Here is a 26,091-nt window from a genome sequence, read left to right on the forward strand (position 1 = left end):
CCCGCCTCCTCACCCACACCCTCCTCACCCACACCCTCCTCCTCACCCACACCCGCCTCCTCACCCACACCCGCCTCCTCACCCACACCCGCCTCCTCACCCACACCCGCCTCCTCACCCACACCCGCCTCCTCACCCACACCCGCCTCCTCACCCACACCCGCCTCCTCACCCACACCCGCCTCCTCACCCACACCCGCCTCCTCACCCACACCTTCCTCACCCACACCCTCCTCCTCACCCACACCCGCCTCCTCACCCACACCCTCCTCACCCACACCCGCCTCCTCACCCACACCCTCCTCACCCACACCCGCCTCCTCACCCACACCCGCCTCCTCACCCACACCCGCCTCCTCACCCACACCCGCCTCCTCACCCACACCTTCCTCACCCACACCCGCCTCCTCACCCACACCCGCCTCCTCACCCACACCCGCCTCCTCACCCACACCCGCCTCCTCACCCACACCTTCCTCACCCACACCCGCCTCCTCACCCACACCCTCCTCCTCACCCACACCCGCCTCCTCACCCACACCCGGTCCCGTGATCACATCACTCCCGTTCTCCGCTCTCTCCACTCTCTCCCCATCAAGCAGCGCATAAACTTTAAAATACTCCTCCTCACCTTCAAAGCTCTTCACCACCTTGCCCCCCCCTACCTGTCTGACCTCCTCATCCCCCACCGCCCCACCCGAGCTCTCCGATCCTCCTCCTCTCTCACCCTGACTGCACCAACATCCCGACTCAAAACTTTTGGCGACAGAGCATTCTCCCGAACAGCACCCCGACTCTGGAACTCCCTCCCCCCCGTCCCACTCTCCCTCACTCACAACATTCAAATCCCGCCTAAAAACATGACCTCTTCACCCAAGCCTATGACCTCCCCTACCCCGAGCCTCCTCTACCCCATTGCCTACTCTTCTACCCCCTGTTACATCCCCATCTTTTTCTCTCTACTTCGTCTGTCTTGTTCATTTTATCTGTATATTAATGTGTTCTGTACGTGTTGTCCCCCCCTGTCTGTAAATACACCCCCTTTTTTATTATGTTCAGCGTCTTTGGGTCACTGAAAAGCGCTATATAAATAAAAGTTATTATTATTATTATTATTACAAACTCCTCCCCCTCAGGGCGTCAGCCCTATTAACCTGAAATTTGGTGAGACTCATCTTCAGGGGTAAAAGTTATACACATTTTTATTCAAAGAGTCACATTTTGCCAAGAATTCAAAATAAAATGGCTTTTTGAAGGTAAAACAAAGGGTGGAAGATGAGACAGCGTCACAGATTCAGCAGTAGATGTAATAAAAGGACAATTTTGCGTCGTGGCGAGGGCCGATCATTGCCGCTTGCGGCTATATTTATTTATTATTTCTGTCCCATTTACAAAGATGAGGTCCCCGTGTGGCAGGCACAGGACGTCCTGTTCATCTGCAACTTCAACAAACAAATCACACCTTTGACTTGAACTGAGGTTAAAAAAAAATAGATCCTTCAGGTCTGATACTGGATCAGATCTGATACTGGATCAGATCTGATACTGGATCAGATCTGATACTGGATCAGGTCTGATACTGGATCAGATCTGATACTGGATCAGGTCTGATACTGGATCAGATCTGATACTGGATCAGGTCTGATACTGGATCAGATCTGATACTGGATCAGGTCTGATACTGGAGGAGGAAGTCCTGGAGGCTGTGGACCCGTCCCAGACCCGGGTCCTGGTCCTGGTCCTGGTCCTTCATCTGGATGAACAGCTCCAGGTTTGTGTTTGTCTCTGAAACAAAGAGTTTAATGAAACATAAAAACATGAGAAACAGAAGCTCATGTTGTTTTGACAGATGAAGTGGGAGGAGCTTAAAGTCACATGTTTCTTCATAAGGTCAAAGGTCATTGACCACGGTCACATGTTCTGCGACTGTTACAGACATTTACCTCGTCACATTTGAAGGTAAAAAAAGAAGATTCTGTTTTATTTTGTTCAAAATGTAAAAACACAGAGAGCCATCGAGTCCAAGCCACGCCCCAAACCCATTATTGTCTCCATGGCAACCAGACGACTCTGGCGGGGAGAGGCGACTCTGGCGGGGAGAGGCGACTCTGGCGGGGAGAGCATTTTGTGCACGGCTAAAATAAAGATTCACTTTTAGACGAGACAACTTGGTTCTATTTTGTCTCATTTCTCCGTCAATGTTTACAGTATTTGCAGTAGTAGTCATAGTATTTGCAGTGGTATTTGCAGTATTTGCAGTAGTATTTGCAGTAGTATTTGCAGTAGTAGTCTTAGTATTTGCAGTAGTGGTTGCAGTAGTATTTGCAGTAGTAGTCGTAGTATTTGCAGTAGTATTTGCAGTAGTATTTGTAGTATTTGCAGTAGTATTTGCAGTAGTAGTCGTAGTATTTGCAGTAGTATTTGCAGTAGTAGTCGTAGTATTTGCAGTAGTATTTGCAGTAGTAGTCGTAGTATTTGCAGTAGTATTTGCAGTATTTGCAGTAGTAGTCGTAGTAGTTGCAGTAGTAGTTGCAGTAGTAGTTGCAGTATTTGCAGTAGTAGTCGCAGTAGTATTTGCAGTAGTAGTTGCAGTATTTGCAGTAGTATTTGCAGTAGTATTTGCAGTAGTAGCAGTAGTAGTCGTAGTAGTAGTTGCAGTAGTATTTGCAGTAGTAGGTGCAGTATTTGCAGTAGTATTTGCAGTAGTAGTCGTAGTATTTGCAGTAGTAGTTGCAGTAGTATTTGCAGTAGTATTTGCAGTAGTAGTCGTAGTATTTGCAGTAGTAGTTGCAGTAGTAGTTGCAGTAGTATTTGCAGTAGTATTTGCAGTAGTAGTTGCAGTATTTGCAGTAGTATTTGCAGTAGTATTTGCAGTAGTAGTCGTAGTATTTGCAATAGTATTTGCAGTAGTAGTCGTAGTATTTGCAGTAGTAATCATAGTATTTGCAGTAGTAGTCATAGTATTTGCAGTAGTATTTGCAGTAGTAGTCGTAGTATTTGCAGTAGTATTTGCAGTAGTAGTTGCAGTAGTATTTGCAGTAGTAGTTGCAGTAGTATTTGCAGTATTTGCAGTAGTATTTGCAGTATTTGCAGTAGTTGTTGCAGCAGTATTTGCAGTAGTAGTTGCAGTAGTATTTGCAGTAGTATTTGCAGTATTTGCAGTAGTATTTGCAGTAGTATTTGCAGTAGTAGTCATAGTATTTGCAGTAGTATTTGCAGTAGTATTTGCAGTAGTAGTCGTAGTATTTGCAGTAGTATTTGCAGTAGTAGTCGTAGTATTTGCAGTAGTATTTGCAGTAGTAGTCGTAGTATTTGCAGTAGTATTTGCAGTAGTATTTGCAGTAGTATTTGCAGTAGTAGTTGCAGTAGTAGTTGCAGTAGTAGTTGCAGTAGTAGTCGCAGTAGTAGTCGCAGTAGTAGTTGCAGTAGTAGTTGCAGTATTTGCAGTAGTAGTTGCAGTAGTAGTTGCAGTAGTATTTGCAGTAATATTTGCAGTAGTAGTCGTAGTATTTGCAGTAGTATTTGCAGTAGTAGTCATAGTATTTGCAGTAGTATTTGCAGTAGTAGTCGAAGTATTTGCAGTAGTATTTGCAGTAGTAGTCGTAGTATTTGCAGTAGTATTTGCAGTAGTAGTTGCAGTAGTATTTGCAGTAGTAGTTGCAGTAGTATTTGCAGTAGTATTTGCAGTATTTGCAGTATTTGCAGTAGTAGCAGTAGTAGTACTCACCGTGAGTCTGGATGGGCTGGTACTTGGGAGGAGGCGAGCTCCACGTTCCGTCAGGTTTCTTCATGTGAGATCGATCCGAGGAAAACTTCTGCAAGAACAAGTCTGCGGGAACCGACCGGATCATTCTGGACCAGGACCAGGACCAGGACCAGAGACGAGACCAGGACCAGGGCCGAGACCGGGACCAAAACAGAGACGGAGGGTTAGAGCCAGGACCAGGACCAGGACCAGGACCAGGACCAGGACCAGGACCAGGACCAGGACCAGGACCAGGACCAGGACCTGCTGCACTTTCACAAACTCAAAGCGGTCCCACCTGTGGTACTGAGGGTCCAGGTCCTGGTCCGGTCTCAGAGCTCGGCTCACGTACTCCTGAAGAGAGCAGGGGAAGTCCAGAACCGAGTCCAGATCAAAGACCAGAGGCTCCAGACCCGGTCCAGACCAGAGCAGGATCACATGGTAGTCCTGAAACACAAACCAGGTCAGGACCAGGACTAAACCAGAACTAAACCAGGTCAGGACCAGGACTAAACCAGGACTAAACCAGGTCAGAACCAGGACTAAACCTGGACTGAACCAGGACTAAACCAGAACTAAACCAGGTCAGGACCAGGACTAAACCAGGTCAGGACCAGGACTAAACCAGGACTAAACCAGAACTAAACCAGGTCAGGACCAGGACTAAACCAGGACTGAACCAGGACTAAACCAGAACTAAACCAGGTCAGGACCAGGACTAAACCAGAACTAAACCAGGTCAGGACCAGGACTAAACCAGGACTGAACCAGGACTAAACCAGAACTAAACCAGGTCAGGACCAGGACTAAACCAGAACTAAACAAGGTCAGGACCAGGACTAAAGCAGGACTAAAGCAGGACTAAACCAGGACTAAACCAGGTCAGGACCAGGACTAAACCAGGACTAAACCAAGACTAAACCAGGACTAAACCAGGACTAAACCAGGACTAAACCAGGTCAGGACCAGGACTGAACCAGGACTAAACCAGAACTAAACCAGGTCAGGACCAGGACTAAAGCAGGACTAAACCAGGACTAAACCAGAACTAAACCAGGTCAGGACCAGGACTAAACCAGAACTAAACCAGGTCAGAACCAGGACTAAACCAGAACTAAACCAGGACTAAACCAGGACTAAACCAGAACTAAACCAGGACTAAACCAGGACTAAACCAGAACTAAACCAGGTCAGGACCAGGACTAAACCAGAACTAAACCAGGTCAGGACCAGGACTAAAGCAGGACTAAACCAGGACTAAACCAGAACTAAACCAGGTCAGGACCAGGACTAAACCAGGACTGAACCAGGACTAAACCAGAACTAAACCAGGTCAGGACCAGGACTAAAGCAGGACTAAAGCAGGACTAAAGCAGGACTAAACCAGAACTAAACCAGGTCAGGACCAGGACTAAACCAGAACTAAACCAGGACTAAACCAGGACTAAACCAGAACTAAACCAGGTCAGGACCAGGACTAAACCAGGACTAAACCAGGTCAGGACCAGGACTAAACCAGGACTAAACCAAGACTAAACCAGGACTAAACCAGGACTAAACCAGGACTAAACCAGGACTAAACCAGGTCAGGACCAGGACTAAACCAGGACTAAACCAGGTCAGGACCAGGACTAAACCAGGACTAAAACCAGTTCAGGACCAGGACTAAACCAGGTCAGGACCAGGACTAAACCAGGACTAAACCAGGTCAGGACCAGGACTAAACCAGGACTAAACCAGGACTAAACCAGGACTAAACCAGGTCAGGACCAGGACTAAACCAGGACTAAACCAGGTCAGAATCAGGACTAAACCAGGTCAGGACCAGGACTAACCCAGAACTAAACCAGGTCAGGACCAGGACTAAACCAGGTCAGGACCAGGACTAAACCAGAACTAAACCAGGTCAGGACCAGGACTAAACCAGGACTAAACCAGGTCAGAACCAGGACTAAACCTGGACTGAACCAGGACTAAACCAGAACTAAACCAGGTCAGGACCAGGACTAAACCAGGTCAGGACCAGGACTAAACCAGGACTAAACCAGAACTAAACCAGGTCAGGACCAGGACTAAACCAGGACTGAACCAGGACTAAACCAGAACTAAACCAGGTCAGGACCAGGACTAAACCAGGACTAAACCAAGACTAAACCAGGACTAAACCAGGACTAAACCAGGACTAAACCAGGTCAGGACCAGGACTGAACCAGGACTAAACCAGAACTAAACCAGGTCAGGACCAGGACTAAAGCAGGACTAAACCAGGACTAAACCAGAACTAAACCAGGTCAGGACCAGGACTAAAGCGGGACTAAAGCAGGACTAAAGCAGGACTAAACCAGGTCAGGACCAGGACTAAACCAGAACTAAACCAGGTCAGAACCAGGACTAAACCAGAACTAAACCAGGACTAAACCAGGACTAAACCAGAACTAAACCAGGTCAGGACCAGGACTAAACCAGAACTAAACCAGGTCAGGACCAGGACTAAACCAGGACTGAACCAGGACTAAACCAGAACTAAACCAGGTCAGGACCAGGACTAAACCAGAACTAAACCAGGTCAGGACCAGGACTAAAGCAGGACTAAAGCAGGACTAAACCAGGACTAAACCAGGTCAGGACCAGGACTAAACCAGGACTAAACCAAGACTAAACCAGGACTAAACCAGGACTAAACCAGGACTAAACCAGGTCAGGACCAGGACTGAACCAGGACTAAACCAGAACTAAACCAGGTCAGGACCAGGACTAAACCAGAACTAAACCAGGTCAGGACCAGGACTAAACCAGAACTAAACCAGGTCAGAACCAGGACTAAACCAGAACTAAACCAGGACTAAACCAGGACTAAACCAGAACTAAACCAGGTCAGGACCAGGACTAAACCAGAACTAAACCAGGTCAGGACCAGGACTAAAGCAGGACTAAACCAGGACTAAACCAGAACTAAACCAGGTCAGGACCAGGACTAAACCAGGACTGAACCAGGACTAAACCAGAACTAAACCAGGTCAGGACCAGGACTAAAGCAGGACTAAAGCAGGACTAAAACAGGACTAAACCAGGTCAGGACCAGGACTAAACCAGAACTAAACCAGGTCAGAACCAGGACTAAACCAGAACTAAACCAGGACTAAACCAGGACTAAACCAGAACTAAACCAGGTCAGGACCAGGACTAAACCAGGACTAAACCAGGTCAGGACCAGGACTAAACCAGGACTAAACCAAGACTAAACCAGGACTAAACCAGGACTAAACCAGGACTAAACCAGGACTAAACCAGGTCAGGACCAGGACTAAACCAGGACTAAACCAGGTCAGGACCAGGACTAAACCAGGACTAAAACCAGTTCAGGACCAGGACTAAACCGGGTCAGGACCAGGACTAAACCAGGACTAAACCAGGTCAGGACCAGGACTAAACCAGGACTAAACCAGGACTAAACCAGGACTAAACCAGGTCAGGACCAGGACTAAACCAGGACTAAACCAGGTCAGAATCAGGACTAAACCAGGTCAGGACCAGGACTAAACCAGAACTAAACCAGGTCAGGACCAGGACTAAACCAGGTCAGGACCAGGACTAAACCAGAACTAAACCAGGTCAGGACCAGGACTAAACCAGGACTAAACCAGGTCAGAACCAGGACTAAACCTGGACTGAACCAGGACTAAACCAGAACTAAACCAGGTCAGGACCAGGACTAAACCAGGTCAGGACCAGGACTAAACCAGGACTAAACCAGAACTAAACCAGGTCAGGACCAGGACTAAACCAGGTCAGGACCAGGACTAAACCAGAACTAAACCAGGTCAGGACCAGGACTAAACCAGGACTAAACCAGAACTAAACCAGGTCAGGACCAGGACTAAACCAGGACTGAACCAGGACTAAACCAGAACTAAACCAGGTCAGGACCAGGACTAAACCAGAACTAAACCAGGACTAAACCAGGACTAAACCAGGTCAGGACCAGGACTAAACCAGAACTAAACCAGGTCAGGACCAGGACTAAAGCAGGACTAAACCAGGACTAAACCAGAACTAAACCAGGTCAGGACCAGGACTAAAGCAGGACTAAAGCAGGACTAAACCAGGTCAGGACCAGGACTAAACCAGAACTAAACCAGGTCAGAACCAGGACTAAACCAGAACTAAACCAGGACTAAACCAGGACTAAACCAGAACTAAACCAGGTCAGGACCAGGACTAAACCAGAACTAAACCAGGTCAGGACCAGGACTAAACCAGGACTAAACCAGGACTAAACCAGGACTAAACCAGGTCAGGACCAGGACTAAACCAGGACTAAACCAGGTCAGAATCAGGACTAAACCAGGTCAGGACCAGGACTAAACCAGAACTAAACCAGGTCAGGACCAGGACTAAACCAGGACTAAACCAGGTCAGAACCAGGACTAAACCTGGACTGAACCAGGACTAAACCAGAACTAAACCAGGTCAGGACCAGGACTAAACCAGGTCAGGACCAGGACTAAACCAGGACTAAACCAGAACTAAACCAGGACTAAACCAGGTCAGGACCAGGACTAAACCAGGACTAAACCAGAACTAAACCAGGTCAGGACCAGGACTAAACCAGGTCAGGACCAGGACTAAACCAGAACTAAACCAGGTCAGGACCAGGACTAAACCAGGACTAAACCAGAACTAAACCAGGTCAGGACCAGGACTAAACCAGGACTGAACCAGGACTAAACCAGAACTAAACCAGGTCAGGACCAGGACTAAACCAGAACTAAACCAGGACTAAACCAGGACTAAACCAGGTCAGGACCAGGACTAAACCAGAACTAAACCAGGTCAGGACCAGGACTAAAGCAGGACTAAACCAGGACTAAACCAGAACTAAACCAGGTCAGGACCAGGACTAAAGCAGGACTAAAGCAGGACTAAACCAGGTCAGGACCAGGACTAAACCAGAACTAAACCAGGTCAGAACCAGGACTAAACCAGAACTAAACCAGGACTAAACCAGGACTAAACCAGAACTAAACCAGGTCAGGACCAGGACTAAACCAGAACTAAACCAGGTCAGGACCAGGACTAAACCAGGACTAAACCAGGACTAAACCAGGACTAAACCAGGTCAGGACCAGGACTAAACCAGGACTAAACCAGGTCAGAATCAGGACTAAACCAGGTCAGGACCAGGACTAAACCAGAACTAAACCAGGTCAGGACCAGGACTAAACCAGGTCAGGACCAGGACTAAACCAGAACTAAACCAGGTCAGGACCAGGACTAAACCAGGACTAAACCAGGTCAGAACCAGGACTAAACCTGGACTGAACCAGGACTAAACCAGAACTAAACCAGGTCAGGACCAGGACTAAACCAGGTCAGGACCAGGACTAAACCAGAACTAAACCAGGTCAGGACCAGGACTAAACCAGGACTAAACCAGAACTAAACCAGGTCAGGACCAGGACTAAACCAGGACTGAACCAGGACTAAACCAGAACTAAACCAGGTCAGGACCAGGACTAAACCAGAACTAAACCAGGACTAAACCAGGACTAAACCAGGTCAGGACCAGGACTAAACCAGAACTAAACCAGGTCAGAACCAGGACTAAACCAGAACTAAACCAGGACTAAACCAGGACTAAACCAGGTCAGGACCAGGACTAAACCAGGACTAAACCAAGACTAAACCAGGACTAAACCAGGACTAAACCAGGACTAAACCAGGTCAGGACCAGGACTGAACCAGGACTAAACCAGAACTAAACCAGGTCAGGACCAGGACTAAAGCAGGACTAAACCAGGACTAAACCAGAACTAAACCAGGTCAGGACCAGGACTAAAGCAGGACTAAAGCAGGACTAAACCAGGTCAGGACCAGGACTAAACCAGAACTAAACCAGGTCAGAACCAGGACTAAACCAGAACTAAACCAGGACTAAACCAGGACTAAACCAGAACTAAACCAGGTCAGGACCAGGACTAAACCAGAACTAAACCAGGTCAGGACCAGGACTAAAGCAGGACTAAACCAGGACTAAACCAGAACTAAACCAGGTCAGGACCAGGACTAAACCAGGACTGAACCAGGACTAAACCAGAACTAAACCAGGTCAGGACCAGGACTAAAGCAGGACTAAACCAGAACTAAACCAGGTCAGAACCAGGACTAAACCAGAACTAAACCAGGACTAAACCAGGACTAAACCAGAACTAAACCAGGTCAGGACCAGGACTAAACCAGGACTAAACCAGGTCAGGACCAGGACTAAACCAGGACTAAAACCAGTTCAGGACCAGGACTAAACCAGGTCAGGACCAGGACTAAACCAGGACTAAACCAGGTCAGGACCAGGACTAAACCAGGACTAAACCAGGACTAAACCAGGACTAAACCAGGTCAGGACCAGGACTAAACCAGGACTAAACCAGGTCAGGACCAGGACTAAACCAGGACTAAAACCAGTTCAGGACCAGGACTAAACCAGGTCAGGACCAGGACTAAACCAGGACTAAACCAGGTCAGGACCAGGACTAAACCAGGACTAAACCAGGTCAGGACCAGGACTAAACCAGGACTAAACCAGGTCAGGACCAGGACTAAACCAGGACTAAAACCAGTTCAGGACCAGGACTAAACCAGGTCAGGACCAGGACTAAACCAGGACTAAACCAGGACTAAACCAGGACAAACTGAGTGAAATACAAACGTCAAACAAATTCTTACCCAAATCACAGGAAAATCTCCTTTACACGATTTCTGCTTCCACAGTGGAACCTGGACCAGAACCAGAACCAGAACCAGACCAGGGTTAGACCAGCAATACACTGTTAGTACTTAAGCAGTATTTGCAGTATTAGTAGTAGTGTTTGCAGCATTATCTGACCGTGCGCTGGTGGTTGGAGATGAACAGAACTCGAAAGTCCTGGACTTTGACCTCGGCCTCTGAACGGAACCAGGAACACAACTGCCACACGTTCTCCTCACTGTGGACACACACGGGTCAGACCGGACATGAGACCAGGGACCAGGGACCAGGGACCAGGGACCAGAGACCAGAGACCAGAGACCAGAGACCAGAGACCAGAGACCAGAGACCAGAGACCAGAGACCAGAGACCAGAGACCTGACCAGAGACCAGAGACCAGAGACCAGAGAATGGACCAGAGACCGGACCAGAGACCAGAGACCAGAGACCAGAGACCAGAGACCAGAGACCAGAGACCAGAGACCTGACCAGAGACCAGAGACCAGAGACCAGAGACCAGAGACCAGAGACCAGAGACCAGAGACCAGAGACCAGAGACCTGACCAGAGACCAGAGACCAGAGACCAGAGACCGGACCAGAGACCGGACCAGAGACCAGAGACCAGAGACCGGACCAGAGACCAGAGACCAGAGACCAGAGACCAGAGACCTGACCAGAGACCTGACCAGAGACCTGACCAGAGACCAGAGACCAGAGACCAGAGACCAGAGACCAGAGACCTGACCAGAGACCAGAGACCAGAGACCAGAGACCGGACCAGAGACCGGACCAGAGACCGGACCAGAGACCAGAGACCAGAGACCAGAGACCAGAGACCTGACCAGAGACCAGAGACCAGAGACCTGACCAGAGACCTGACCAGAGACCTGACCAGAGACCAGAGACCAGAGACCAGAGACCAGAGACCTGACCAGAGACCAGAGACCAGAGACCAGAGACCAGAGACCAGAGACCTGACCAGAGACCAGACCAGAGACCAGAGACCAGAGACCAGAGACCGGACCAGAGACCGGACCAGAGACCAGAGACCAGAGACCAGAGACCAGAGACCAGAGACCAGAGACCGGACCAGAGACCGGACCAGAGACCAGAGACCGGACCAGAGACCAGAGACCAGAGACCAGAGACCAGAGACCTGACCAGAGACCTGACCAGAGACCTGACCAGAGACCAGAGACCAGAGACCAGAGACCGGACCAGAGACCGGACCAGAGACCGGACCAGAGACCAGAGACCAGAGACCAGAGACCAGAGACCAGAGACCAGAGACCAGAGACCAGAGACCAGAGACCTGACCAGAGACCTGACCAGAGACCAGAGACCAGAGACCAGAGACCTGACCAGAGACCAGAGACCAGAGACCAGAGACCAGAGACCAGAGACCAGAGACCTGACCAGAGACCAGAGACCAGAGACCTGACCAGAGACCGGACCAGAGACCAGAGACCAGAGACCAGATACCAGAGACCAGAGACCTGACCAGAGACCTGACCAGAGACCGGACCAGAGACCTGACCAGAGACCTGACCAGAGACCTGACCAGAGACCAGAGACCTGACCAGAGACCAGAGACCAGAGACCAGAGACCAGAGACCTGACCAGAGACCAGAGACCGGACCAGAGACCAGACCAGAGACCAGAGACCGGACCAGAGACCAGAGACCAGAGACCAGAGACCTGACCAGAGACCTGACCAGAGACCAGAGACCAGAGACCAGAGACCTGACCAGAGACCAGAGACCAGAGACCAGAGACCGGACCAGAGACCAAAGACCGGACCAGAGACCAGAGACCAGAGACCAGAGACCAGAGACCTGACCAGAGACCAGAGACCAGAGACCAGAGACCAGAGACCTGACCAGAGACCAGAGACCAGAGACCGGACCAGAGACCAGAGACCAGAGACCAGAGACCTGACCAGAGACCTGACCAGAGACCAGAGACCAGAGACCAGAGACCAGAGACCAGAGACCAGAGACCTGACCAGAGACCAGAGACCAGAGACCAGAGACCGGACCAGAGACCGGACCAGAGACCAGAGACCGGACCAGAGACCAGAGACCAGAGACCAGAGACCAGAGACCAGAGACCAGAGACCAGAGACCTGACCAGAGACCAGAGACCTGACCAGAGACCAGAGACCAGAGACCGGACCAGAGACCGGACCAGAGACCAGAGACCAGAGACCGGACCAGAGACCAGAGACCGGACCAGAGACCGGACCAGAGACCAGAGACCAGAGACCTGACCAGAGACCAGAGACCAGAGACCAGAGACCAGAGACCAGAGACCAGAGACCAGAGACCTGACCAGAGACCAGAGACCAGAGACCAGAGACCGGACCAGAGTACTCTGTAGTACTCTGCAGTACTGTACTCTGCAGTACTGTACTCTGCAGTACTCTGCAGTAACTCTGCTGTACTATGCAGTACTCTGCTCTACTCTGCAGTACTGTACTCTGCAGTAACTCTGCTGTACTATGCAGTACTCTGTAGTACTCTGCTGTACTCTGCTGTACTCTGCAGTACTGTACTCTGCATTACTCGGCAGTACTCTGTAGTACTCTGCAGTACTGTACTCTGCATTACTCGGCAGTACTCTGTAGTACTCTGCTGTACTCTGCAGTACTCTGCAGTACTCTGCAGTACTGTACTCTGCAGTAACTCTGCTGTACTATGCAGTACTCTGTAGTACTCTGCTGTACTCTGCTGTACTCTGCAGTACTGTACTCTGCATTACTCGGCAGTACTCTGTAGTACTCTGCAGTACTGTACTCTGCATTACTCGGCAGTACTCTGTAGTACTCTGCAGTACTGTACTCTGCAGTAACTCTGCTGTACTCTGCATTACTCTGCAGTACTCGGCAGTACTCTGTAGTACTCTGTAGTACTCTGTAGTACTCTGTAGTACTCTGTTGTACTCTGCAGTAACTCTGCTGTACTCTGCAGTACTCGGCAGTACTCGGCAGTACTCGGCAGTACAGTTACTCAGTAAATGCAGGTCTCACCAGTAGCAGCTCGTGTAAACACAGTCCTCGCGCCGCGGAGTCTTCATCACCTCTGACCTTTGACCTCTGACGTTTACATTAATGTGTCGTTATAAAAAGCTTCTGTTTCCGCCGCGCGGGCACGCGCACAGGGCACGCGCACTGCTCTTCTTTTCTTGCGTCAGTCTGAAGGCTCCGCCCCCTCAGGACGCACGTGGTACTGCACTAGGTCACATGACGCTCCTGACCTGTGACCTCTACAGCGGAAGCACGTGTGACGCGATCATGGCAGCGACCGGGAACAGCACGCGCGTGTCCGAACCAGAACCAGAACCTAGACCTGGACCCGGACCCGGACCCGGACCCGGACCCAGGAAGAGGCGCCCCGAGCCCCGGCGGGAGGTGAGTCCGGAGCGGCCTCAGCAGTGCGGAGCCGCGGAGGCTCTGGAGGTAGCATTAGCATTAGCATTAGGCTAACTCTAGAACACGGGCTCAAACCGAGTCAAAATGGTTGAAATTAGAACGTGTTACAACGTGTTCACAGTCTGGAGACAGTCTGGACAGTCTGGAGACAGTCTGGAGACGGTCTGGAGACGGTCTGGAGACGGTCTGGACACAGTCTGGAGACGGTCTGGACACAGTCTGGACACAGTCTGGACAGTCTGGAGACGGTCTGGAGACAGTCTGGACACAGTCTGGACACAGTCTGGACAGTCTGGAGACAGTCTGGAGACAGTCTGGACACAGTCTGGACAGTCTGGAGACAGTCTGGAGACGGTCTGGACACAGTCTGGAGACGGTCTGGACACAGTCTGGACACAGTCTGGACAGTCTGGAGACGGTCTGGAGACAGTCTGGAGACGGTCTGGACACAGTCTGGACAGTCTGGAGACGGTCTGGACACAGTCTGGACACAGTCTGGACACAGTCTGGACACAGTCTGGACAGTCTGGAGACAGTCTGGAGACGGTCTGGACACAGTCTGGACACAGTCTGGACAGTCTGGAGACGGTCTGGACACAGTCTGGACAGTCTGGAGACAGTCTGGAGACGGTCTGGACACAGTCTGGACACAGTCTGGAGACGGTCTGGACAGTCTGGAGACAGTCTGGACAGTCTGGAGACGGTCTGGAGACAGTCTGGAGACGGTCTGGACACAGTCTGGACAGTCTGGAGACGGTCTGGAGACGGTCTGGACACAGTCTGGACACAGTCTGGACAGTCTGGAGACAGTCTGGACAGTCTGGAGACGGTCTGGAGACAGTCTGGAGACGGTCTGGACACAGTCTGGACAGTCTGGAGACGGTCTGGAGACGGTCTGGACACAGTCTGGACACAGTCTGGACAGTCTGGAGACAGTCTGGAGACGGTCTGGACACAGTCTGGACACAGTCTGGACAGTCTGGAGACGGTCTGGAGACAGTCTGGAGACGGTCTGGAGACGGTCTGGAGACAGTCTGGACAGTCTGGAGACAGTCTGGACAGTCTGGAGACGGGCTGGAGACGGGCTGGAGGTCTTTATACATTCCCAGAGAAAGTCTCAGTTACTGTTTTAAATACTGAGTGGGACAGTCTCCACTTTAGGACAAACTGAACTGTCCAGCTGCAGGTGCTGAAACAAAGTCAACAGTTGTTCACAAGGTTATTCACAGATTCATGTTATTTCCCAACGTTCTTGGAGGTGATTCTCTTTCTGAGGCGGTTGTTTCTTTGAGCTCCAGAGAAGACATTGAACTTCTGATATTGATATTCTGGTTATTACAGATGTATAAGAAATCTGACCTTTGACCCTTCCACAGAGAGCGTTCTACTGAGTATCCTGACCTGAACAGTGCCAGGTTAAGCGTCTAGAACGTTGTCTCTGGCCTGGAGGATGGTCGGATTATAAACATTAAATAGTGAAGGGCCCAGTATTGCACCTGTGGGACGCCACGGTTTTATGTGTTCATGTACTTTGAATGACTTTGTGTACAAATCGTGCTCCACAAATAAACTTGCGGTTATTTGATTTCTAGGAGCTGTTGGGGGCGGGCTCTAAGCTTTTGGGGGCGGGACCTGAGCTCTTGGGGGCGGGACCTGCAGATGGACAGGACTCGGAGGACAGCGATGAGGAGAGCGAGTACTCTGGACTTGAGGACTCTGGGTCAGACTCAGACTCAGACGCAGAGGAGGCCGCAGAGGAGGCCGCAGAGGAGGCCGCAGAGGAGGCCGCAGAGGAGGCCGCAGAGGAGGCCGCAGAGGAGGCCGCAGAGGAGGCCGCAGAGGAGGCCGCAGAGGAGGACGCAGAGGAGGACGCAGAGGAGGACGCAGAGGAGGACGCAGAGGAGGACGCAGAGGTAGGAGGCTTCATTCTCTCAAACTTCAGAAGAATTGTTTGATCCTGGTTCTGATTGTGTTCAGGTCCAAACTGTGGAGAAGCTGAACTTGCAGGAGAAGGACGAGTACCACCAGGACTCCTCAGATGAAGAGGTGAGTCCAATCCTGGTCCTGGTCCTGGTCCACATTATGAAGGCTGTTAGAGCAGTCTGGTCCAGAAGATCCTGGTTCTCTCAGAGCCCTTCGGTCGTTATAACAGTGTGTCTCATTTATGGCCACCAGGGGGCGCTCTACGGGGGGCGCTCTACAGGGGGCGCTCTACGGGGGGCGCTCTAGGAGGAAGTGCAAGTGTTTGGGGAGTGTGCGCATGTGCATTTAAAAAAGTCACTTGAGTTCTCAACTCGGCGAACAATCCTCTATCTATCCTAACCCCTCCCCTATCTATCCTAACCCCTCCCCTATATCCTAACCCCTCCTCTACCCTAACCCCTCCCCTATCTATCCTAACCCCTCCTCTACCCTAACCCCTCCCCTATCTATCCTAACCCCTCCTCTACCCTAACCCCTCCCCTATCTATCCTAACCCCTCCTCTACCCTAACCCCTCCCCTATCTATCCTAACCCCTCCCCTTTAAGCTTCAAAACACTGTTGAGTCTAATGTGAGATGTGAGTTATTAGTGAGGCGGACCTCGTACACCGCGAGGTCCCCGGTTCAAAGGACGCATCACTACAGCGTTTCTGTGTAAATATCTTGTGTTACGTGAGGAGAACAGCCTGAAATGTACATGGTACATTTCTAAAGTACATGGTACATTTCTAAAGTACATGGTACATTTCTAAAGTACATGGTACATTTCTAAAGTACATGGTACATACATAAAGTACATGGTACATACATAAAGTACATGGTACATTTCTAAAGTACATGGTACATTTCTCAGGAGAGTTTCTGGATGATGGAACATAAAGTTTGTCATGGTTTAAATGCATCTTGTCTGACTCTGACAGTTCTGGTTCTGGTTCTGGTTCTCTGCAGGACGTCCGGAACACGGTGGGGAACATCCCCATGGAGTGGTACGCAGACTTCCCTCACATCGGATACGACTTGGACGGAAAGAAGATCCTCAAACCCATCAGGACCAAAGATGAGCTGGACCAGTTCCTCGACAAGATGGAGGACCCGAGCTTCTGGTGAGTGGTTCCTCTGTGGTTCCACTGTGGTTCCTCTGTGGTTCCTCTGCGGTTCTTCTGTGGGGTCCTCTGGGGTCCTCTGTGGGGTCCTCTGTGGTTCTTCTGTGGGGTCCTCTGTGGTTCTTCTGTGGGGTCCTCTGTGGTTCCACCGTGGTTCCTCTGGGGTCTTCTGTGGGGTCTTCTGTGGAGGACTAAAGACTTTGCTCCTCAGGAAAAGGGTGCAGGACCCTCAGACGGGTCGGGACGTGGTCCTGAGTGAGCAGCAGGTGGCGCTGGTGAAGCGTCTGCAGAAAGGACAGTTTGGAGACGTCAACTTCAACGAACACGAGGTGCGACACAAGGGGGTGTGGCCTTAGATGTAAACAAGGGGGTGTGGTTTTAGATGTAAACAAGGGGGTGTGGCCTTAGATGTAAACAAGGGGGTGTGGCCTTAGATCTAAACAAGGGGGTGTGGCCTTAGATCTAAACAAGGGGGTGTGGCCTTAGATCTAAACAAGGGGGTGTGGCTTTAGATGTAAACAAGGGGGTGTGGCCTTAGATCTAAACAAGGGGGTGTGGCTTTAGATGTAAACAAGGGGGTGTGGCCTTAGATGTAAACAAGGGGGTGTGGCTTTAGATGTAAACAAGGGGGTGTGGCCTTAGATCTAAACAAGGGGGTGTGGCCTTAGATCTAAACAAGGGGGTGTGGCCTTAGATCTAAACAAGGGGGTGTGGCTTTAGATGTAAACAAGGGGGTGTGGCCTTAGATGTAAACAAGGGGGTGTGGCCTTAGATGTAAACAAGGGGGTGTGGCCTAACATGCTTCAGGGTTAGACTTAAGTTTCAGTTTATCAGGTTTAGACGAACAGCTGAAAGGTTCAGAATCACCTTTTTTTTTTTAACATGAAAGTGTCGCAAATGAACCTGTCTCTGCTCCTGTCTCTGCTCCTGTCTCTCTCTCTTTCTGTCTCTTTCTCTCTGTCTCTCCTTCTGTCTCTCTGTCTCGGTCCTCCAGCCCTCTGTGGACTTCTTCAGTTCTGAGGTGATGATTCATCCAGTGACAAATCGTCCGAGTGACAAACGCAGCTTCATCCCGTCGCTCATCGAGAAGGACAAGGTACGACTTTTATTCAGCTTTGTCTTTGTCGAGTGAAACAGAGATTCAGTCGCACAAGAATCAACTTTCATATTTTCATCAATGATTTCTCTTCTGTCTTCTTTCCGTCTCTGTCCTCTTTCCGTCTCTGTCCTCTTTCCGTCTCTCAGGTGTCCAAACTGGTCCATGCCATAAAGATGGGCTGGATCAAGCCGCGGCGCACTCGGGACGACTCTAGAGGGCGCTACTACGACCTGTGGGCGTCCGAGGAGCAGGGTAAAGCCAGAGACCTGCGGATGCACGTCCCGGCTCCAAGAGCCGCCCTGCCAGGGCACGAGGAGAGCTACAACCCCCCCCCAGAGTACCTCATGTCCCAGGAGGAGGTACTACTGCTACTGCTGCTGCTACTGCTACTGCTACTACTGCTACTACTGCTACTACTGCTGCTGCTGCTGCTGCTGCTGCTGCTGCTGCTGCTGCTGCTACTGCTACTGCTACTACTGCTACTGCTGCTGCTACTGCTACTGCTGCTACTGCTACTGCTACTACTGCTGCTGCTGCTACTACAACTGCTACTGCTACTACTGCTGCTACTGCTACTACTGCTGCTACTGCTACTACTGCTGCTACTACAACTGCTACTGCTACTACTGCTGCTGCTGCTACTACAACTGCTGCTGCTGCTGCTGCTACTGCTACTACAACTGCTACTGCTACTACTGCTGCTACTGCTACTGCTACTACAACTGCTACTGCTACTACTGCTGCTTCTGCTACTGCTGCTACTGCTGCTACTGCTACTACAACTGCTACTACAACTGCTACTGCTACTACAACTGCTACTGCTACTACTGCTGCTACTACAACTGCTACTGCTACTACTGCTGCTACTGCTACTGCTGCTGTTGCTGCTACTGCTACTGCTGCTACTGCTACTGCTACTACAACTGCTACTGCTACTGCTGCTGCTGCTGCTGCTGCTACTGCTACTGCTACTGCTACTGCTGCTGCTACTGCTACTGCTGCTGCTGCTGCTGCTGCTACTGCTACTACAACTGCTACTGCTGCTGCTACTGCTACTGCTACTACAACTGCTACTGCTACTACAACTGCTACTGCTACTACAACTGCTACTGCTGCTGCTGCTACTGTCGGTGTAATCCCTCATTGGTCCAGGCGTGTTCCATAGTAGAGAAAAAATAGACGTTTCGACTCATCCAAGAGTCATTGTCAATAAAAGAATTTAGGTCGAGAACTCCCATATTAATACTGTTCTGTGGTAAGACCCGCCCATTGGGAGGAGCCTTCCTGAAGTAGAAAGAGTTGTTTGTTTCAACAGAAACTCCCCCTTGTATCTACCGAGCCTATTCAGAATCTTAATGGGCTATTAGAATCCTCTTTGTCTTTGTGAGACCCTGGCTCAACCACCCTGAGGACCTGATTAGCATCTGAATGTCCTGGTCCTGGTCCTCTACCTTTCCAGGGGTTCAGTAACCCATTATAGATACCAGGAAGATTAAACCTAAGCCCTCCATTCCTGTTTAAAGAAGGTCTTTCTTTTTAGCTTCCTTAACAGATGCTCAGTGAAAGGATCCAGGAAAACGTCAGAATTGATAAATTGAAAGACAGAACAGGAACTTTACAGGAGAAATTAACCAGCATACTCCCTGAAGAAGCTTTCAAAAGAGTGCTGGATTTTACACAGACAGCACAAGAAGCACAGCACAGGAAGAGCAAAGAACGCCAAATCAAGAAGTTCAACATTCTTTTGAACAAAAAGAATGCAGGTGAGGTCGAGCTAGACATTAGGACTGAGACAGACAAATTAGCGACCAGCAAAAACAATTGGATTAAGAACCTATCAGATCGTGTCCTGACACAGGCAGAAAAGGAGGTGCTCTCTAAAGGGCTCAACTTTTCTGTCACCTCTAAACACATCCCTACAGAGGACTACATCACAGCCACTGAAACGGCAATTAGAAACAACAAAATGACTGAATCGGAGGCTGCAGACCTGAGGTTACGTGTCACAGCGACCCTGAAGAGTGCCAAACCACCGCCTTCAAATATCACAGCTGAAGAGAGAAGAGCACTTTCAGCACTGGAAAAAGATCATAGCATCAACATCCTCCAGCAGACAGGGGGCGCTGCACTGTGATTCTCAACGCAGCTGATTACGAAGCCAAAGTCCACACCCTCCTCGAGGACACGACCACATACGAGTGCTTGAAAAGAGATCCGACCAGTGGCTACAAGAAGAAAGTGATAGACTGTTTACAAAGGCTGGAAAAAGAGGAAGCGATAGACCGGCCTCTGTATTACAGACTGTGTCCTGGGGAAGCCATGCCTTGCATTTATGGCCTTCCAAAAAGACACAAAAAGGAGGTTCCACTCAGACCCATAGTGTGCAGCACAGATTCCATCACCTACAATGTGGCCAAGCATTTAACAACTATATTGGCTCCGCTTGTGGGGAATTCGGTACATCATGTGGAAAACACGCACAACTTTGTGGATAAAGTGAAACATCTCCAACTGGACCCAGATGACCTCATGGTTTCATATGATGTTGTGTCCCTGTTCACCTGCATCTGACCTCTGACCTCTGATGCAGTAGCAGCAGTGAGGATCAGACTGCAGGAAGACACCACCCTACAGGAAAGGACCAAACTGACACCTGAACACATATGTAAACTGTTGGACATCTGTCTGAACACCACTTACTTTCAATTCCGGGGACAATTTTACAGACAGATTCATGGCTGTGCCATGGGCTCGCCCGTCTCTCCCATAGTGGCCAACCTGTACATGGAGCACTTTGAGAAGAAGGCACTGGCCTCATTCTCAGGCTCCGCCCCAAAACTGTGGCTCCGCTATGTCCATGATACTTTTGTAACAATCAAGAAACAAGAGCTGGAAACCTTCTCTGATCACATCAATGCTGTGGACCCACATATCAGGTTTACAAGAGAAGACGCTCAGGAGAATCGCTTGGCCTTTCTTGATTGTTCCACGATCAGAGGAGAGGACGGGAAACTCCAAATAGAAGTATATAGGAAACCTACACACACGGACCAGTATCTGCTCTTTGGTTCCAACCACCCACTACAGCACAAGCTGGGGGTGATCAGAACCTTACAACACAGAGCTCAAGGTGTGCCCACCAGCTCAGAGGGCAAGAAGAAAGAGGAAAAACATGTCCGAAATGCCCTCTCAGCCTGTGGTTACCCCGCTTGGGCCCTCAACAGAGTGAAGAGAACCAAGAAGCAGGACAAAAGGGAAGCTGAACAGAGAAGGAAGGGTGTTTCTATCCCTTATGTCTCTGGCCTGTCGGAAAAACTGCAGAGAATTTTTAGACAACACGAAGTCCCTGTTTATTTTAAACCAGGAAACACTTTAAGACAAAAACTGGTTCACCCTAAGGACAAGTTGCCGACTCAAAAACAGAGCAATGTAGTTTATTCGATCCAATGCAGTGAAGAAAGCTGTAAAGAACGGTACATAGGTGAGACGAAACAGCCTCTGCACAAGAGGCTCTATCAGCACAGAAGAAATACTAGTTCAGGACCTCAGAGCGCCGTGCATCTCCATCTTGAAGCCTCTAATCACTCGTTTGAAGACGGTGAGGTGAAGGTTTTAAGCAGGAGAAAAGATGGTTTGAAAGAGGAGTCAAGGAAGCTATTTTTGTTAAAAAAGAAAGACCTTCTTTAAACAGAAATGGAGGGCTTAGGTTTCATCTTCCTGTTATTTATAATGGGATTCTGAACCCCTGGAAAGGTAAAGGACATTCAGATGCTAATCAGGTACTCAGGGTGGTCGAGCCAGGGTCTCACAAAGACAAAGAGGTTTCTAATAGCCCATTAAGATTCTGAATAGGCTCGGTAGATACAAGGGGGAGTTTCTGTTGAAACAAACAACTCTTTCTACATCAGGAAGGCTCCTCCCAATGGGCGGGTCTTACCACAGAACAGTATTAATATCGGAGTTCGCGACCTAAATTCTGTTATTGCTGCTGCTGCTGCTGCTGCTGCTGCTGCTGCTGCTGCTGCTGCTGCTATAGCCCCAACAGAGTACCTGATGCTCGGTGCTACTGTGGGAGCAGGTCATATTATGACGTGTGTTCTCTCTTTGTCCTGCAGAGGGCGCTGTGGGAGCAGCAGGACCCTGAGGACAGGAAGTTGCCGTTCGTTCCCAGGAAGTTCTTGTGTCTTCGTCAGGTCCCGGCGTTTGAGCGTTTTATCCACGAACGCTTCGAACGCTGCCTTGACCTTTACCTGTGTCCACGGCAACGGAAGATGAGGGTGAGCCAATCACAGCGCTCGCTTTACCGTCAGGGCCAATCACAGCGCTCGCTTTACTGTCAGGGCCAATCTGTCCTCTGTGTGACCCCTGTGTGACCTCTGCTCCAGGTGAACGTGAACCCTGAGGACCTGATCCCTAAACTGCCTCGACCTCGAGACCTGCAGCCGTTTCCCACTACACAATCTATGGTACACACACACACACACACACACACACACACACACACACACACACACACACACACACACACACACACAGACACACAGACACACAGACACACAGACACAGACACAGACACAGACACAGACACAGACACAGACACAGACACACAGACACACACACACACACACACACACACACACACACACACACACACACACACACACACACACACACACACACACACACACAGACACACAGACACACAGACACAGACACAGACACAGACACAGACACAGACACAGACACAGACACAGACACAGACACAGACACAGACACAGACACAGACACAGACACACACACACACACACACACACACACACACACACACACACACACACTCACAGGTTTTTGCTGTTTCACATTTTTACATTTGTTTGTTTTCAGATTTATCGAGGACACGAGGGTTTAGTCCGAAGCATCAGCCTCTCTCCTTCTGGACAGTGGCTACTCTCAGGTCAGTCTCACTCCTTTCGCACTCCAGTCTCATTCCTGTCTCACTCCAGTCTCATTCCTGTCTCACTCCTGTCTCACTCCAGTCTCATTCCTGTCTCACTCCAGTCTCACTCCAGTCTCACTCCTTTCGCACTCCAGTCTCATTCCTGTCTCACTCCAGTCTCACTCCAGTCTCACTCCTGTCTCACTCCAGTCTCACTCCAGTCTCACTTCTCTTTCACTCCTGTCTCACTCCTGTCTCACTTCAGTCTCGCTCCTGTCTCGCTTCAGGCTCACTCCTGTCTCACTTCAGTCTCCTTTCTCACTCCTGTCTCACTCCTCTCACTCCTGTCTCGCTCCAGTCTCACTCCTGTCTCACTCCTGTCTCACTCCTGTCTCACTTCAGTCTCACTTCAGTCTCAATCCTGTCTCACTTCAGTCTCACTTCAGTCTCAATCCTGTCTCACTCCTGTCTCACTTCAGTCTCCTTTCTCACTCCTGTCTCACTTCAGTCTCGCTCCTGTCTCGCTTCAGGCTCACTCCTGTCTCACTTCAGTCTCCTTTCTCACTCCTGTCTCACTCCTCTCACTCCTGTCTCGCTCCAGTCTCACTCCTGTCTCACTCCTGTCTCACTCCTGTCTCACTCCTGTCTCACTTCAGTCTCACTTCAGTCTCAATCCTGTCTCAATCCTGTCTCAATCCTGTCTCACTTCAGTCTCACTTCAGTCTCAATCCTGTCTCACTCCTGTCTCACTTCAGTCTCCTTTCTCACTCCTGTCTCACTTCTCTTTCACTCCTGTCTCACTTCAGTCTCACTTCAGTCTCAATCCTGTCTCACTCCTGTCTCACTTCTCTTTCACTCCTGTCTCACTCCTGTCTCACTCCTGTCTCGCTCCAGTCTCTCTCCTGTCTCACTCCTGTCTCTCCTGTCTCACTCCTGTCTCACTTCTGTCTCGCTTCAGTCTCACTTCGGTCTCACTCCTGTCTCACTTCAATCTCACTCCAGTCTCACTCCTCTCACTCCTGTCTCACTTCAGTCTCACTTCAGTCTCAATCCTGTCTCACTTCAGTCTCAATCCTGTCTCACTTCAGTCTCACTTCAGTCTCACTTCAGTCTCAATCCTGTCTCACTTCAGTCTCACTTCAGTCTCACTTCAGTCTCAATCCTGTCTCACTTCAGTCTCACTTCAGTCTCAATCCTGTCTCACTTCAGTCTCACTTCAGTCTCACTCCTGTCTCACTCCTGTCTCTAGGAGGAGACGATGGCTCGGTTCGGTTCTGGGAGGTCTCGTCGGGTCGGTGTCTAAAGAAGATGGAAGTGGGTGGAGCCATAAAGAGCGCCGCCTGGAACCCCAATCAGAACCTTAGTCTGGTCGCCCTCGCCGTGTGAGTACAAGCCTGAGGTCAGGGGTCGAACCCTGGGTCAGGGGTCGAACCCTGGACTAAACCGGTCTTTGGTCTTTCAGAGGTTCTGAGCTTCTTCTCGTGACTCCTCCTTCGACGGCTGCAGATAAACAGATCGTCACAGCAACAGAACGTCTTTTATCTGAGGAGGTGGAGCCAGCCACAGGGGAGGGGCCTGTCACCTGGAGCAACACAGAGGGGGAGGAGCTACTGCAGGGCATCCGGGTGAAAATCCAACACCCCAAAGTAAGAAACCAGGACTAAACCAGGACGACTTCCTGAATCCGCTCTGACTCTGCCCCTCTCCCCTCTAGCCTGTTTCCATGGTGACGTGGCACTCTAAAGGTGATTACGTTGCCACAGTGATGCCGGACCACAGCAGTCACTTGCAGGTGCTGATTCACCAGGTGAGCAGGAGGCGGAGCCAAAGCCCCTTCAGCAAAAACAAGGGATTGGTCCAGAGCGTGGCTTTTCACCCAATCAGGCCCTACTTCCTGTTAGCGACGCAACGTAGCGTCCGAGTCTACAACCTCCTGAAACAAGAACTAAGCAAGAAACTTCAGAGCAACGCCAAGTGGATCTCCAGCCTCGCCGTGCACCCAGGAGGTAAGGCCGGGGTGTGGGGCTCCGGGCCCGGGGTGTGGGGCTCCGGGCCCGGGGTGTGGGGCTCCGGGCCCGGGGTGTGGGGCTCCGGGGCTCTGGGCGTTGTAAATCCTGTTTAACCCTTTGTGTTCAGGTGATCATGTGATCTGCGGCAGCTACGACTGTAAAATGGACTGGTACGACCTGGACCTGAGCACCAGACCCTACAAGACCCTCAGGTGAGAGTCTCTCACTCTCTCACTCTCTCACTCACTTTCTCACCCTCTCACTCACTCTCTTTCAGGCATCACAGAAAAGCCGTTCGTTCTGTGGCGTTCAGTCGTTCATATCCACTGTTTGCTTCAGCTTCAGACGACGGCTCCATCATCGTTTGTCATGGGACAGTCTTCAGGTAAACTCCTCCCCCTCCAGGTTTTGAGTGACACTTGATCAGAACCAAATGTGGATTAATATTACTCACTTCTACTTCTAACATGTTTTTCCCCCCTTCTGTCTCCCTGTCCTCAGTGACCTGCTGCAGAATCCTCTGATTGTCCCGGTGAAGGTTCTGAAGGGTCATGTGATCACTCATGACCTCGGTGTCTTGGACGTGACCTTTCACCCTTCACAGCCGTGGGTGTTCAGCTCCGGCGCGGACGGAACCATTCGGCTGTTCACGTGAACCAAACCTGAAGGTCTTAGACCCTCAGGAAAGAAGTGTTCGTCCCCTGACCACGCCCCTCAGTTTATGGACAAAGTCTTTAAAAATTGAAGTAAAATGTTCTGCAGTTTGTGGAAATGAGGCTCCTCCCCTTCTAAATATTCTTTGTTATAAAATAAACATTTTTATCGGATGTTTTTGTAAAATGTCTTTAATTCTAACGACTCTTGGTTTTATGTTTATTGAAGTTTTTACAAACAACAATGTTAAATACTTTTCGTAATAAACTCTTCAAAAATACCATATGAATATATTTTACAGAAGCTTAAAACATGCAGCTCACAGCCGGACACATTATTGCTCGTCCAATCAGACGCCAGCACAGTAACAGTCTCCGCCTCCACAGC

At 50.1% G+C, this 26,091-nt stretch overlaps 2 protein-coding genes across 2 annotated transcripts; one reads left to right on the plus strand and one right to left on the minus strand.

Moving 5' to 3' along the window:
* Positions 1-1,213: 1,213 nt before the first annotated feature.
* Positions 1,214-13,673, minus strand: ntaq1 (N-terminal glutamine amidase 1). Its single transcript, XM_072448386.1, has 6 exons — positions 13,520-13,673; positions 10,629-10,728; positions 10,469-10,519; positions 4,044-4,192; positions 3,728-3,852; positions 1,214-1,785 (listed from the first exon to the last, which is right to left on the minus strand). Exons 1-6 carry the CDS (start codon positions 13,564-13,566, stop codon positions 1,670-1,672), a joined length of 588 nt encoding a protein of 195 aa, XP_072304487.1. The 5' UTR covers positions 13,567-13,673; the 3' UTR covers positions 1,214-1,669.
* A 43-nt stretch (positions 13,674-13,716) lies between these two features.
* On the plus strand, positions 13,717-25,877 carry bop1 (BOP1 ribosomal biogenesis factor). The gene is made up of 16 exons (XM_072448374.1): positions 13,717-13,900; positions 15,514-15,834; positions 15,899-15,967; positions 16,852-17,006; positions 17,218-17,335; positions 18,001-18,102; positions 18,252-18,464; positions 22,221-22,382; positions 22,491-22,571; positions 22,990-23,059; positions 24,291-24,423; positions 24,504-24,687; positions 24,756-25,047; positions 25,178-25,262; positions 25,328-25,435; positions 25,552-25,877. The coding sequence occupies exons 1-16, from the start codon at positions 13,733-13,735 to the stop codon at positions 25,703-25,705; spliced, it is 2,415 nt and encodes an 804-aa protein (XP_072304475.1). The 5' UTR covers positions 13,717-13,732; the 3' UTR covers positions 25,706-25,877.
* Positions 25,878-26,091: the final 214 nt, after the last annotated feature.

The sequence above is a fragment of the Eucyclogobius newberryi genome, unplaced genomic scaffold (genome assembly GCF_026437365.1).
Source record: "Eucyclogobius newberryi isolate DKJ021-1_F unplaced genomic scaffold, fEucNew1.0.hap1 SCAF_16, whole genome shotgun sequence".
Taxonomy (NCBI): domain Eukaryota; kingdom Metazoa; phylum Chordata; class Actinopteri; order Gobiiformes; family Gobiidae; genus Eucyclogobius; species Eucyclogobius newberryi.

Coding starts and splice junctions, on each gene's coding strand:
- ntaq1 (XM_072448386.1), bottom strand. CDS start 13,566: ATGAAGACTCCGCGGCGCGAGGACTGTGTTTACACGAGCTGCTACTG. Junction 10,729..13,519: donor GTTTACACGAGCTGCTACTG/GTGAGACCTGCA, acceptor GTGTGTCCACAG/TGAGGAGAACGTGTGGCAGT. Junction 1,786..3,727: donor CCAGCCCATCCAGACTCACG/GTGAGTACTACT, acceptor TCTTTGTTTCAG/AGACAAACACAAACCTGGAG.
- bop1 (XM_072448374.1), top strand. CDS start 13,733: ATGACGCTCCTGACCTGTGACCTCTACAGCGGAAGCACGTGTGACGCG. Junction 17,007..17,217: donor ATGGAGGACCCGAGCTTCTG/GTGAGTGGTTCC, acceptor TTTGCTCCTCAG/GAAAAGGGTGCAGGACCCTC. Junction 17,336..18,000: donor TCAACTTCAACGAACACGAG/GTGCGACACAAG, acceptor TCGGTCCTCCAG/CCCTCTGTGGACTTCTTCAG.